The 16,875-nt window shown below is 32.5% G+C and overlaps 1 protein-coding gene across 1 annotated transcript; it reads left to right on the top strand.

The window, feature by feature from the left end:
* Window positions 1–2,375: 2,375 nt before the first annotated feature.
* On the top strand, window positions 2,376–14,249 carry LOC140438552 (uncharacterized). Its single transcript, XM_072528210.1, has 5 exons — window positions 2,376–2,472; window positions 7,625–8,575; window positions 10,319–10,531; window positions 10,832–11,019; window positions 13,995–14,249. Exons 1-4 carry the CDS (start codon window positions 2,458–2,460, stop codon window positions 11,012–11,014), a joined length of 1,362 nt encoding a protein of 453 aa, XP_072384311.1. The 5' UTR covers window positions 2,376–2,457; the 3' UTR covers window positions 11,015–11,019; window positions 13,995–14,249.
* The last annotated feature ends 2,626 nt before the right edge of the window (window positions 14,250–16,875 follow it).

Raw genomic sequence — 16,875 nt, 5'->3', positions numbered from 1 at the left:
ATCGATTTAATTACATCAAGTACTAAAAAAACTTTAAAATTCAAACATTATTTCTCTCGTTTTTGGGACAACAAGTGATAAAGTTACAATTATTATTTGTTATATTTTATAGTGGCAAACCCTACTTTAACGTATAAACAATGCTTACATAAACCTTGCTTATATAAAAACGGAAGAACAGTGCTGTAACAATAGCAACAACAAATAGTGGAATTTTTAAAAATTATCTCATAGAGTCTACAAATTATCGGATAGATGGCGCCTCATAAAGTACTCTATTATTAATTATTACTGCTGTATTCTTTTAAGGAATGGACTGGTAGTTTTTTTCGTAAAAAAGATCATTTGTACTATATATAATAGTCGGTATGATATAACAGAATACACCAGAGGAAAAAATTCACGTGAGACCACACTCGTCTCATGATCGTGATTTATAATATAGTTTATCAGTACAATTACATCTTTATTTTATTGTTTTATATTTCTGCTTAATATTTAGGTGTATATAATATTACTAAGGTGATATTGTTTAATTGTCGGAGAGAAATACATCAGCGACGATTTAATGAAGATAGCACCAAGAAACCCAAAACTTGTTGACTGGTCGACCGGAAAGAGAGCCAAAGTAATTATCCTTAGAGAAGAAGGTTACACATATCGAGAAATAGAAAACAAATTAGGTGGTGGCGTCACAAAATCAGATGTAATGAAAGTTTGTTAACGTTATCATAACATTGGAACGACAAAATCAGTGAAAAAACAGGCAGAAAACCGAAAGTTAGTCAATACGATGAGCGAAGAATATGCCGACTTTCTTTAAAAGATCGTCGCAGGTCCACAAAAGAAATTAATGCTCTTGTCAAATCAACTGGCTACCACACTATCAGATGGAAGTTGTGTGAATTGCAAGCACTCAAAAACAGAGGCAAAACGCGTCGATTGGGCTTTGGCACACAGAGGGTGGACAGAAACAGGAGAACAGTGGAGTAAGGTAATTTGGAGTGATGAAACCAGAATCTTAGGGAGTAACGGAGTGAAGTTTGTTCATTGCCGACCGGGAGAAGACCTTTTGCCCCAGTGTACTACGGTCACTATGAAGCATCCTGTGAGTGCCATGGTATGGGCTTGTATGACCACTAATGTTTCACTGTGAGTTGAAAGTTTAGAAGTAATAGAGAGCAATAATAATGCAAAAAAATACCAGGAAGAGATACTGCAAGCCAAACTGCTGCCTACTATCAGAGATTTGTTTGAATGAGATGCCCAACAATGCATCTTCCAGTAGGATGGATCACCTTGTCATACGGCTAAGATTTCCATGGACTGTTTGAGAAACCATGACGTTACTGTCCTGCCTTGGCCTGGAAATAGTCCCGATCTAAATTCAATAGAAAATTTATGGTCAAGGCCGAAAGTGATTTGGGTCGTCTCGTAAACTCCATGCCTCGCAGAATCGAGTATGTCCTAAAAAACAAAGGTTATCTCACCAAATACTAATTTTCTTGATAATAACCATTGTACCATTTTTAAAAATATATCTACTAATAGCTAACGGCTATTGTTTTATTTATTTTTAAATTTTTAGAGGATTTTCCCCCTTAAAACAGATGTTAAATATTAAGTAGAAGCATAGAACGATGCAATAAAATTATAGATAAACTTATAAATAACATAAGTCTTGTGAAAAAGAGTCAGAATACTGATAACAAAACTAAAATTTTTGTAAAGTTTCCAGAATTTCGGCCACTAGTGTAGTAAGATAGTAAATGTGATAATAAACTTGGAAAGGCTCTTCCTATAACTGTTTCCTTCCAACTTTCACTTGATCGTTCACGTAAAATGCCAAAAATACACGAAATTTTTTGTAAATATTTTCTGATGTAACATTCCATAATTTATACATCAAAAAACTTTACTTAAGTATTCACAAAAGGTATCTATCTCGTATTTCGGGCTTGAAAAGCGATAATGACTGCTATAAGTTATAGTAACGTCGATACAAGCCGGAACAAAATATTTTTTATGTCTAATCGTCGCTTTTTTTTTTTCATTTTAACAATCTTTAAATCATAAAAGCTAAATACGATGGGAATTAACTATTAAGAACACTTGTTAGGGACCAGTGAAAGAAACATATGGAGACTAATGCCCAAAACTGGATTCAAGGCATCTGGAGGGAAATATACTATAAACAATATGGAAACGCAAATGAAGGGAGAGAAAGAGCGACTTATTTATTTACATAAATGTACAATAGTAAAACTAACAATATTTACAACTAAAGGAATCGACATAACACTTTAACTTCCCGCTTCGTGATTATTTCATGTTACGAATGAAGATCTGATAAGTTATCCAGAAATTCGATTCTAATCAACAGGAAAATGCCGACAAACATTGGATAATAAAACAGAGCCTTGACATACTCAACAAAAAACATTTTGGAAATGATGAATGAAGTTTTCATCGGTAAGTAGCTTTTTATATTATTTAAAACATTTAAGTACATTTTGAACAAAGAAATTGCGTCATTTGTCATAAATGGTTTTAGTTTTTATTCGCATGAAAGCTTTTAAATTTTCCTACTGTAATATTGTATTTATAGCTTATATATAAAAATAATTTTATTTTTGGTCTATTTTCCTTCACATTTATTTCCATCACGTGTTTGTAAATTTTTGCATTTAAATTTGGGAATCACCTTCTTCAAGTTCATGTTTTCAGTTTGCTATCTTGTTGTTTGATGTTAAACAGAATCGTTATTGAACACACTGGTATACAGCTAACTCACTACAAGATTTTAATCCCTCAGATTAGTTCAGATAGTATGTTATAAATAGACTTCGGCAAATATGCATATTGCATATTTTGCATATTGTGCATATTTTATGCAAATATTTCATATTTTGGCATATTTGTATAAAAGTTTGCATAAAGTGCATAAAAGTTCAGATTTTTATACTGTATTTGAAAATTTTTAAACATACCAATTTATTTCAATTCTTGTATAAAATTTTGTAGTCATTTTAATCAAGAAATGATCTAAGTACGTAATCTCTACAGGTACAAAACATTTACAATTTCAAAGAAGATCAATTTAAGTAGCCCTCAACATTCTTAGAAAGTCTCGGTCACTGAGGCATTCAGTTATTGGATAATCGCTAAGGGTTCGCTCATTTGCATTTTATGATCTAATCCCCAAATCTATCTACAATTTATTGTATCTTAACAGCAGGTAAACGGCTAATAGTTTTGTTCCTAATTTAGGGATTTTCCAAAATCTCCCAGTTTATTGAATTAGGTACCTAAACATTTCTAATTTGATGCTCAGATTTGTAAATCATTTTTGTTTTGATATTCAAAGCGTAAACACTCGTTGTGCGTAACAAAAAGGAAGATTGTGATTTTATAATGCCTAAAACAACCAGTGCTTCAACTTGGATTAAACCTTATAAAGAGCTGTCTATGGATATGGGAAAAATCTACTGTTCAGTCTGTGGCAAAATTGTAAGTATCTAATATTTTCTATTAAATATCTAATATTTCATACATACAGGGTGTTTCCAAATGACACTTACAACGTTTGACTGTAGATACTTCTCGAAAAATTGAACAAAACGATATAATTAATGAGGGGTCAAACTTATTTACTTTTCGAGATACAGGGTATTAAAATTAAAAAAAATTAAATTCTTTTAGTTAATAACAACAATAACTTTAAAACCAATAAACGTATTTACTTGAAATTTAGTACTCGTAGGTTGTTTTTAAATGAAAAATAGCTTCCTTTAGTGAGAAAAAATTGTCCATGGTACAATACAATGGTGTGTATTTAGAAAAATTTTTCACCTTTACTTTTTTTTATGAAGTCAGCTATTCTAAAACACAATTATTTTTATTGTAGTTGAATTACCAAAAAAAAAACTTTTGTTGAATTTTAAAATAAGTTATATGATGTACTAATGGTTAGTAACAAAAACTAATTTGTGGATTAATACTGCATTTAAAACACTTAGCGAGTGTTTTTTTTCCAAACCAGTTATTTGATTAACCAAAAACACCTTGTATATTTTTATATTTTAAAGGTTGGGTTAAAATAAAGGTTTTTATTTTTATTTATAGATAGCATGTGAGAAGAAATTTCAGATAGACCAACATGTGAGAACTGCTTCACACATTGCAAAAAAAGGAAAAATAGGAGGAAAACATCAAACTTCAATGGCTAAATGTTTTCAATCTACTTCAAAAAAATTAGATGAGCAAGAAACTTTTAATGGAGACTTGTGTCGCGCATTAGTGTCTGCAAACATACCGCTTTCAAAATTAGCAAATGTAAATTTTAGTTCGTTTCTAAAAAAATATTGCAAACTTAATGTTCCAAGTGATCGGTCTCTAAGAAGAAATAATGTGAACGGGCTATACTCGTCGGTGTTAATTAATATTAAGGAAGAAATTGCAGATAATTATTTTTACATATCTGTAGACGAAACCACTGATTCCTCAGGAAAGTATATTGCTCATTTATTGATTGGTGTTCTTAAAGAAGATACCTTACCAAAATCTCATCTTATTTCATGCCAGCAACTTGAGAAAACAAATGCTTTAACAATTTCGCGTTTTATACAAGAAACATTAGCAACTTTTTTTCTTCCGACAACTATTCCTTCTAATAAATTACTGCTTATTTTATCGGATGCTGCTCCTTATATGGTGAAAGCAGGACAAAATTTAAAAATATTTTTCCCAGATTTAATACATGTTACTTGTGTAGCGCATGGATTAAACAGAGTTGCAGAGGAAATACGAAAAAAGTTTCCTCTTGTAAATACCATGATATCCAGTGTCAAAAAAGTATTTCTTAAATCTCCTATAAGAATTCAACTTTATAAAGAAATGCTACCTAACATTCCTCTTCCACCACAACCTATTTTAACGCGATGGGGAACATGGTTAGAAGCAGCTAATTTTTATGCAGATCATTTTGTTAAAATAAAGAACATAATTGATACGTTAACACATGTTAACGTTCCCAAGTTCCCAATCTCTTTTGGATTCTAAACAAACTTTTCAGAGTAACTTGCTTCAACAAGAACTTTCATTTATAAAATCAAATTTTAGTTTTGTTCAAAAAACAATTACTCAGTTAGAATCACCAAAACTGTCATTGTTCGAAAGTACAGCATTAATAAAAGAATTTGCGTCGTGTTGTCGGAACGTTAGAGGTAATATTGGAAAAGATATTTTAAAAAAATTTGAAGCTACTATGGAAAAAAATAAAGGTTACCATATTCTTTCTGAAGTATTCAGTGTTCTAGCTGGAAATATTTCGGAAACAATTAATTTAGAACCAAATGTTTTGGTTAGTTTGAAAAATGCTCCCGTTACATCAGTTGATGTTGAACGAAGTTTTTCCATATATAAATATATGTACTCAGACAGAAGCCACAAGTTTTTGTTAGAAAATTTTGAACACCACTTGGTCATTTATTGTTACCATAATTCTAAATAAGTTTATTCATACTTAAAAATGATGTAGTTACTTAAAATAAATGTAAATCTTAATGAATAGTAGGAAATATTTAGTTATGTACACTTTTTTTTTAAATAAAATTGTTACTATTTTACGATTTTTTTATTTATTTGTATGCATATTTTGTAAAATATTTGCATATTTTCGGGTAAACACGTGCATATTTATGCGCATATTTTCTACATTTTTATTTGCATATTTGCCGAAGTCTAGTTATAAATTTTCCATCATTGAGGATGTTTTTTTTATTTTAGAAACTCGCATTAGAATATATGGCTATTAGCGAAAAAAAATATTAACTTCCATGAAATAGTACAACAACCAAATTTTGTATAAATAGTTTCTTGCCTTTAAATATTGAATAATCACTTTGGTACCACACTTTAAGAATAGTTCTTCCAATTCTCAGGGATTTCGAAAACTCCTCTTTCCGCACTGTATAACGAACACAGTGCGGAATGCCCGAAAAACCAATACAAAGGGGCTACAAGATTTGGACACTCGCTGATAAAAATGGCTATTTATATAATTTTGATGTTTATACAGGCAAAACAGACTATGTAGAACACTCTTTCGGGCGAAAAAGTAGTTATATAGGTTGACAGAGAACTTGAAGCAAAAAAACCATGTTTTATTCTTTGATAATTTCTTTAATTCCTATGACTTACAAATAAAACCAAAAGACCTCGGATTTTATTCATGTGGAACAATTATGTCAAACAGAAAGCATTTGCCAAAATTACGTGAAGATAAGCAACTAAAGCAGGGTGAGCACATCTTGCAAGTAGTGATGAAATAACTTATATTAAATGGAAATATAGGAGGTCTGTTCATATTCTTTCTAATTTTCACGATCCCACCCAGCCAACTGCTGTACAAACAAGGCAAAAAGATGGATCGAAAATGTCTGTTCCATGTACTACGGCTTTGGTTGATTATAATCTTAACATGATTTTTGTAGACAGGTTTGACCAAATGAAGTCTTCATTCGAGTTGGATAAGAAAAACAAAAAATGGTGGATGAGAATTTTTTTCCATTTTCTAGACTGTTCTGTTGTAAACGCCTTCATATTACATAAGATACGCTGTCTACAAAAAATGCCTCTAAAAGACTTTTGAAGAAGAGTAATAGATGGATTATTGGCGGAGAAATATGTGGAATTAACTGCAGCTAATTCGGAAGAAAGTAGTGGGGTACCAATAAATAAACGACAAAGAAGGTTATACGACAACAAGAACCAAGTGTGCCTGATGTAGTACAAAAGCACAGCAAATCAGTACTGGATGGACTTGTACCATTTGTACGGTTCCTTTATGCCTCAGCAAAATAAAAGATTTTTCCAACGATATCATAAAAAATTATAATTTTTTTTTATCTAAGAATAAAGAATTTTTAAAACAATATTCATTATTTCTAATACACAAAGATTTCTATATATATATATATATATATATATATATATATATATATATATATATATATATATATATATATATATAATGCCCTTCTCTCTATTCGGAATGCCGAATATAGGCCTCTCCTAATTTTCGCCATTCATCTCTGTTGTATGTAAGAAGTTTCCACATTGGTCCTGTAGTTCTTTAAATATCGTCGCTCCACAGCGCATTTGTGGTCTTCCTGGTGGTCTTTTGGCTTCATATGGCCGCCAATTCCCGATTTCTTTATTCCATCGGCCATCCTTGAGACGGTCGTTATGTCCAGCCCATTTCCATTTCAGTTTAGCTGCCTGTTCGAAAGCATCTTTTACTTTTATTCTATTATGAATGTCTTCATTGGTTTTATGGTCGTTGAGTGAGATACCCAGCATCTGTCGTTCCATAGCTCTCTGAGTTTTTCTGATCTTTTCCATGTTTATTTTAGCCAGGTTTGAGTTCCATATGTAAGTAGAGGTGGAAAGAGGAATTAAACACTTTTGTTTGCAGTATTTGAGGTGTACTTTGATTTTTAAGTATAAGTATATTATTAAGTATATATATACATATATATATATATATATATATATATATATATATATATATATATATATATATATATATATGTAATTTAATAAAATTTATTTTTTCTTTCAGATTTTATCATTTGCAAAAGTGACCAAAATGACAGTGGCATACCTTGTGGCATCAATACCGGTTTTGCCATTTTATCTACTATTTATTTTAGTATTCTTCATCTTTAAACAAATAATATTCGTGATGCTACGATATAAATACGGCAATCGTCTAGTAGAACTAAATCATTCAGATACTTATTATTGTGTTGGTAAAGACACAGACAACTGTTCAATTCATTTCTTGATTCTAAATTCAGATCTGACAGCAGAAGACATGGCTAAAAAAATTGTTAACTGCGTCGATACGAAGCTTGTCCAGAATTCGAAGCAAATTAAAAATTTGTTCACGTCATTGAACAGTACGATGGGTTACAATTATCTTCTATCCGAAGAGGCTGTTGCCAAGAATCATGTGAGTTTACTTGATGTCCAGGAAAGAGGATGGACCAACATAAACCAGTTAGCATACGATTACAGTAATGAGCCTTTACCACTGAACAAGTACCTGTGGGAGATGGTTGTGATTAAAGCCAGTGACGAGTGGAAAGTAAACAACGGTTTCAAAAAAGGCCAAGTGATTCTTTTTACCAGATTACACCACGCTATCGGCGATGGTTTATCAGGAATGAATCTACTTTGCAGACTTCTAGGTACCAGCGACACATTCGACAATTTTCTTAAAACGATGTCCAAAAATATTAAATCCAAAAATTGCGTCCTTCAATTTTTCCAAAATCTTTACTTCTTTTTTATTATACCCGGACTTATGGTGGTCGAGGGCTACAAAATTACCAAGAACGAGACTCTATGGTGTAACAAACCGTGTACTGGTAAAAATCGATTTGCTATAAAAGTTGAAGATGGTGTTATCGAAAAGGTGTCTACTATAAGGAGAGAAATTAAGGGCTGTACGTTTTCTGAAGTTCTCATGACAGCTACTTCGAAAGCCTTCTACGATCACTTCAAAAATGTAAGTTGTTTTTTGATTATTTCAGATCAAATTAAGCTTTCAAGTTGGAATACGAGTTTTTTATAGATAGTATATCATTCATTTTTATATATAGTAACCGATTCAAACCAGAGAGTATATGACAGAAATATGTAGCAACATGACCCTTTATAAAGTAGGTATGAACAGAAAAATTTCCAGCAGTCCTTCATTGGAATATGGCAATAGATACTTAAAAACAAAACCCAAAAAGCTGTTGAAGCTGTTTTAACAAAACTTTCAAACTATACGATGTTTATTCTTTTTGATGTCGAAAATGTGACCACCGCTAACCCTCATGACTCAAGGAACAAAGAGGAACATATCGAAAGTGACGATATATACAGTATACTCCCTCTATAACGAACACGGTTATTACGAGGTTTCGCTTATAACGGGATACATTAGATGTCCCGTGAAATTTCTATTGAACTATAACCCTCTATAGCGAGACAAATTTGGTTATAACGAGAGAAAATAAGATCCAAAAACGTGTTTTTACGGTTTTGATCGGGTCGTGGCTATAAATAAATACCTTTTCAAACAGCCCCTCAATAAACTTAACTGCAGCCCGCAATAAACTTCTTTACAATGAATAAATACAACTGTTTCACATCTTTAGAAAATATGATAGAATGATACTGGAAAGCAGTTAAAAATGACAGAGTTCTTAAAATTGCAGAAGCAATAGTTTATGTTATCCTTGAAAATACGCTTTATACATTATGTAGTTGGAAAAAAATATAATTACAGATTTTTTGTTTTGACGTATATCATTGATAATAAAAGTAAACAACTCTTTTATGTTTTAATATATTTCATTGACAATAAAAGTAAATAACTTTTTTTCAAAAACGCCATTCAAACAATATTTATTAGCATCTTATATTTCTCCGAATGGCTTCACTATAGGAAGTTAATGTTTTAGAAAACTACAGATTCATATGTATGCACAGTATTATTATTGTCTGATATAACGAGATCGGCTTATAACGAGGTAATTAGTCTATAATTTCAGTTCTCGTTATAGAGGGAGTCTACTGTATATATAAAGATTAAATCTTTTAGCAAATGCTGCTAAAAGCTTACCTACTGAGCGGCAGTGGTAAAGATTTAGGGGATATTCGTTGGACTTTCCGAGTTTGAATTTGTATCAGCCCGAGTGTCTGATGCTGAAGCAAGGATCCTGAAATAAGTCATAACACTCTATTGATACCGATTCGAACACGGGAAGTTTAACGAATTTGTCCTCCTAGGCCATATATTTGACCATTCAATTCAACAAAGGGATAGCAGCTTTTGCTAAAACATTTGATCTTTTACACATATCATATAGCCCAGAGGACAGAAAACGATATTATTAAATTGTTTGTTTATTGTCACCAAAGTAGATGGCACCTCTATACGCTAACTACTACAGTGGTAAAGTTTTAAAAGACGATTCGGTTTTTTTCCGAGTTGGAATTTGTATTTTGTATCAACCCGAGTGTCTCATAAAGCAGGGATGCTGAACTGTATTGGTACCGATTTGAGCAATATCCAGAGGATTCACAAAATTTGTTGGAGACGCTACAGCATAAGTAACCTAGAGCTCAATAACCCTGAAAGAGTCTCTCCAAAGTGTAATCCTTCATATACCATAGATATCCGACGTAAATTGTCTGTCCTTAGAGGGAGTAAGAGCATATTCTCGAATAGCAATATTAATACATTTTTTATTTTTAGAAAAAAATGGCCATTCCTATTAACCTCGGAACATTCTTGGTATCTCTAACAGATTTGGATAATTTGAATGTAAATGGAATACCGCAAATGAAAAACCGATTCGGTATTGTTGCACTACCATTACCCGTAGATGTCAAATCGGACTCTATGGTAACTAGATTAAACTCAGTAAAGGAATTTACCAGAAATCCAGAAATATCTGTGCAGTTTGCCGTAAGTAACTTAATCAACTTATTATATATTTTGAGTTAAATAAGTGTTAGTTTTCTATCACGTCAGTTTTTTTAAATAAGTTATTTACAAATGGAATATCTCATTCTCACTACCATTGGCGTCCTAATGCAACATTTATCATCAAAACCAGAACTTACTCTTCTCGTTCTTTCAAAAAATTGTACTCAGCGATTTTAAGTATTGTGTTATTATCATTTCAGCGTTCAAAGTGTCATTAACATTGAAAAAATGGTTTTGTTTCGAAAAAACGAATTTACAATAACATTTTCTTCATTTTAGATCAGACATTTCCTTTATACACACTTATTAGGATATTTTCCACCCAGCATACGAATGTTTTTACTGCCGGTGAAATTTTCAACTATAGTAATCAGCAATCTTCCACCTATTGATAAAATTAGTGTGTTTGGTGGCGTCGAATTAGATGATATGTACCTACTTTTTTACACTAAACAGGGATGAACTGGGTAAGTTACATAAGAAATAGAACTATATTTATATGAAATAAAGCAATACAAAGAAGACCTCAGCGCCTTCTTTCTTCTTTGGGTGCCGTCTCTAATGAAGATTCATCTTTGCTCCCTGTTTTTCTTATTACAGTTTGGAGGTCTGATCCTATTCAATCCTTGATGTTATGTAACCAGGTTATTTGTCAACTACCAGAACCATGCCTTCCTTCTATTTTTCCTTTCATTATTAGTAAAAGTAAGTTAGATATTTCGTGTCTGAATATTTTTTCAAGATAAGACATTTTCCGTTTTTTTTTTAAATTTCTGCTTCGTCTCCATCGTACAGAAAATATTTATTTTCCTTATAAAATTGTGAATATCCAAGCATTAAATATATCAGATGTGAACATTTGCCCATTGTTACTCTTCTGAAAACAGTTATTCCAACTGCGTAAATTAGAACTGCCCAAATAAACAAATCGCTATTATCATGGACGATTTGAATTCAAAAATCGATGTTATTATGGATGAATATTTTCGAAACGTTGTGGATAGATATGGAATAGGTGAACGTAATTCCAATGAAGACTACCTTATCCAGTTCTGCATTGGCAATGATTTGGCAATATTGAACTCTATGTATAAACACCATCCTAGATGAACGTACAGTTGGATTTCACCTAATGGACGACACCGAAATAAGATCGATTGCAGCTTTGATCACAACTCCTTTTTGCAACACTAAAGCAAAAAATTCAAAGCGTGTGCTAGGGTTCGCAACAAGAGGATATCACAAATAAAAGATACACAACAATTTAAAAGCCAATGTAATGAAAGATTGGAAAAATTTTACGAACCATCGGCACTCATGATTCCGAAAAAATTTGGCTATCTTTTACAAATACCTTAATACAGATCTTGGCTGATTTCAACTCACAGTCTTATGAAGACTCAACCGGACCAAAAAAAATGTGGATTCTGCAGATACTTTTAACCTCGTTGAAGAACGTAAAAACTCAAAATTGCTGGAATTAAGAACCCTCTTAGGCATTCCCAGTACCGACAGCTATCTAGAGCTATTCACGCTGTTTGTAGACGAGACAAGAAGAAACATATAGAGAAAATCTGCAAAGAACTCTTCGATAAAGTCAGACTTCTCTTATACATAAATTCAAGCAGAAATCTTGGTGTAACAAAGATGATTAAGGCAATGTACAGAGGGATTTGGATAAGGTTATAGATGTTTGGACGTATCAAAAGTCTCTATATGCCGATACGGATCAGATATGCACCTGAACGTCAAGCCTTTTCTTTCCACTCTCCTTCTACAGGTACACATCAGACTGTTTTTGAATCTAAACCTAACATACTTTTTCCCGAGGTAGAATTTAGTCTGAAAAGACTACAATATTTCAAGTTAAACAAAGCAGAAAGCTATGATTTTGTTACTGCTAATATCTTGAGGAATCTTACGGTATGTGGAGTGAGAATATTACATTAATTGTGTAATAAAATTACACAGGCGTCTGGCCTGAAGATTGAAGAAAGTCCATAATCATACCTCTACATCAAAAAGGTCTAATAAATAGTTGTATATATTATATATATAACATGCCAGTAAGGTGACCCTCTATATCCTGCAAAGTCTTCTAGAAAACTTCATAAATTGGCAAATAGTACCTGAGCAGGCTATGTAAAGGGCAGAGGTACTAGAGAACAAATTCTTAATGTAAAAAACATCAGAAAGAGCAGAATATCCCGATATTTTCATGGCAGATTTTCACAGCGATGTGTAAACACTACGTAAAAGCTTCTCAACAAACTGTATACTGAGGCAGTACATGTAACACATGACCGCATACAGTGGGGAAGATGTTGACATGAGAACAACTGATCATAGAAGTACTCTAACTAAATAAAGAAGAATCGTGGAGAATATATTGCGAGAGAGTAACATAAAGTTATTTGCAAAAACCCTCAAAATAGTATACTCTCATTTTAAAATAACTCAAGTGAATACACGTTCTCATAACGATGAATAAACTCTGAAAAAACTTTCCAGGGAGCATTTTTCTGAGCCTTAAACATAACTTTTACCGCTAGACACGTGGCGGCACTGCACTGGAGGCTATAACTTATGGTTTTAAGGTTCTGTGAACAAAATTGGTACATATTTGAGCCGTACAAATCACCATGGAATTTATCCAGTACTTTTACAGAAGAAAAATGACCTTGTGTAAAAAATTTTATAATTTTACAGGCTAGCTTTGAACTGGGGTAAATACAAAAGCATGGAGACTCATCAGTGTATGTTTTTTACGCAAACCTGGCAAACCTTGCTTGTCATGTATGAGCTAATATCTTGACTGAGCAACGATAAACGTCATCTTCTGGTCTATTGGGATGACCTGCTGATCTTAGCCCACAGCAAATGTAATGTCATAGTGAATGCAACATGCTCTGACTATAGTTAAAAAGTCAAAAGTCACGAAATTTATATACCATAACAAAGAATTTATCTTTTTTTTTTGTTGATTTCATTGTCATTCTTTCCCACTTCTTATTTTCATTTTCTTGCCTGTCTAGATGTTCTTTATATGTTTTCAAATTGCCCCATTAATTGTTTATATCTGGTTTCGTATAGTGTTCCAGATGTAGAATGGTATCTTTGGTAAAGATGGTTTTGTAGGAATACAATTTAAATATTTCCTCTTGACTGAATGCTAATAACTGAATGTTTTATATTTTCCCGTCTCGTATCGTGTCAATATTCGACTTCTATAAGTGGCTTCTTCTTGTCTTGTAGCTATTTTGACGACACGGGTCACCTCCATTCTGAGTGATCAGAAGAAATATCACGCCAATAAATAGATAGAATACTCCCGATTATTCTGTTCCACACCCAGTTCTTCTGCTTCTCGTTGTTTATACTCATCTTAAAATAAATAATTGAAGATATTCTTGTAAAAATAGTGACAATAATTGTTTTTTAGCCATCGGTTTGGGCTTATTTACTTACGGAAACAAGGTACATCTAGGAATAAAGGTAAACGAAGAATTTATACCGCTACAGGAAGATTGCCAAAAGCTGTTGGAAAATATTATTAAAGCTGTTGAAAAAATGAGGGTGGAAGTGACGATGAAAAAAATCTGAAAGGAAATAGTGTTTTTGTTTAATATAATTTTATTTTTTGACATGTATATAGTATGGAAGTTTATATAAATATAATAAATGTCTGTTGTCGTTATTTTTTTCAAAAATTTATGTCCTACGACAATATATAATTTGTCTTTTATTGCTTGATATTTAGGACATGAAATATTGTTGATCTTCTTAGAATACAGCACTTTGGCAATGCAATAATAGGTTAATAAACAGTTATATATTTTGCTAACCCAGAAAAGAGTTTGGACTACATTACCTATATAAATGGAATTTGGACGAATTTCATTTTATTGTTTTTGATTTAATGGGAAACAATATAATATTGCATATAGGGGGAGATGTCCCGCTGACAAATAAACCAAATACAGTCTATGCAATACGAATTTATCTTGAATACTATTTTCTGCTATATTATGACATATAAGTATATCTGACATACCTAACAAATCAAACAAATGACATAACAGCATATTTTTTATTGTCAAGGATTCTGTATATTCGTCAATCTTCTGGACTATATAACCTCACAATTTGACGTGAGTCGAAGTGATTATCTAATTATAATCCCAAATTAATCATCAAATCACTTTGAGAAATTTGGGATTGTACCAGCAAATCCTGTATTACCATTACCCGTCGTAGATTCCAATATAAGATCCTGGTACGTGACGTACCAAAAGTTGTATAAAGACTTGAACATAGTTTATGTCAATGACGTGATAACAAAAAATGCTGTTCTTCTAGATTTCCCTTCGAACATCTAGAAGAAGCGTAATTAATTTGACATAACAAAAAGTCTGTTCTTCTAGATTTCTCTCCCTCCCCCTCTCTCTCTCTCTCTCTCTCTCTCTCTCTCTCTCTCTCTCTCTCTCTCTCTTTTCGATCATCTAAAAGAAGCGGAATTAATTTGACTTGAAAAAACTTAGTTATTCAACGCATATTCAAATCCGGAAAACCACAGAAATCATTTTTGAAAACCACGATTTTCTCATCTTTTTTAAATATACAACTCGGTATTTGATTTTTTCAAAATATTGTATTTATGATACTTGTCATTACGAACTCAACCCCACTAAATCAAGTTATTCTCAAATGAAGGAATATGTCGCGAAAACCAATACCACATTTAAGCTTGAAGCTATTATTGGCCAACTACTAAATGATTCCCAATGGTGAACTTGATCAGTAACTAATTAACAGGTTGTGTCACCATATTGAACATTTGAATGTCTTCATTGGCCGATCACTTTTTTTAAGTATTTCTATTGCTTTCTTTAACTTTCAAATCAAAATATAACACTCTAAAATACGAATTTTGGTTAAAATTTCATTTACCAAAATGTAAGTCCACGTTGGAGTTTCGGGGCCAACAGCAAGATTTTTATCAGAAAATGCCTATGAGAGTCCAACCTGGCATCACGCCTTGATTTGTTTATTCCTGTTGATAACGTGTCGGCAAATCTAACAAGCGAAAGCGTAGCCTCCGCGGCTTGCGTTTTTCTTGTCAGTACTTAGATTAGACCGGTACAATGCAGTCGTACGAAAAAGAGCAACAAAAACTTAAAAAATATTGTCAAGAAATTCTGTCAAATGAAGAATCGGATGAGTTTGAAAAACGTATCTTTTTGACGAGTACCAACCAACTGATTCCAGTTAGAGTGAAAATGAATTGAGTACTCCGGAACAGAATAAAAAAAGGAAACGTGTGGCCGGAAATACCAAACCGTTGCGTTGGTACAAGATGTACCGTCCACCAGTAAAGAATAAGAATATACGAATTTCGGAGAACATGTTGATGCTGCTATAGAATCTGTCATTGCTCAACATTCCAAAGTCTCCGAACAGGAAATTTTAGAAGAACCAATAGTATCCAATGTAATGAATGAAGTTATTGTCTGGGGGCTGGTCAAGAGCGAAAATTTACAGACATTTACATTTGAGGACTATAATTCTGAAGGTTTTCATACATAATTATACGAAAACTTCTACAACAAATCGCCCTTTTAATTCTACGAGCATTTTGTAGAAGACGGTCTTTTATCCATGATGGTAAATATCTAATTTATTTTGTTTAGCTGATTTTGATATATTTTTTTAATTTTTAAGTCGAAGGAACAAATCGTTATGCCCTGCAGTATCAGGAAAGAAATCAGAACTGATTTCGCTGAAATAAAACGATTCCTGGGTATAGTTAATGGATGGGATTATGTCATTTTTCATCTTTTCATTCGTACTGGTCAAACAACGATCTTTATGTGAATAATATCCAAAAAGTACTGTCAAGTAATCGCTTCCAGTTATTGTGGAAAACGCTGCATTTCAGCGATAATTCAGTAACAGCAGTTTGACCGTTTGCAGAAGATCGTTCCCTTGGTTAGCAGACTGAAGGATAAATTCAAGGCTGCCGTGGTTCCAGAGGAAAACGTGTGAATTGACGAAATTTAAGTACCTTTTCAAGGGCGACTAAAATTTAAGTAGTAGTAAAATTTTGATATGATGTTATTACGTTTTGTTTTATGAAAATGAAAATATGTAATATATATAATTACGCAATTGTTACTTATAAATATTATGGAGCATGTGAGTTTTCATTGATCTCTCGGAAGCACAGGCCAAGTATGCTTTCTAAACCATATGGCCGGGCTCGAAATGTCCCCGTGTATATTAAATGAGTTCGAGAAGCCGCAGTTGAGCCTACAGAGCATTTT

Source organism: Diabrotica undecimpunctata, chromosome 4 (assembly GCF_040954645.1).
Source record: "Diabrotica undecimpunctata isolate CICGRU chromosome 4, icDiaUnde3, whole genome shotgun sequence".
In the NCBI taxonomy this organism is placed as follows: Eukaryota; Metazoa; Arthropoda; class Insecta; order Coleoptera; family Chrysomelidae; genus Diabrotica; species Diabrotica undecimpunctata.
This window is presented reverse-complemented; position numbering and strand designations above follow the sequence as displayed.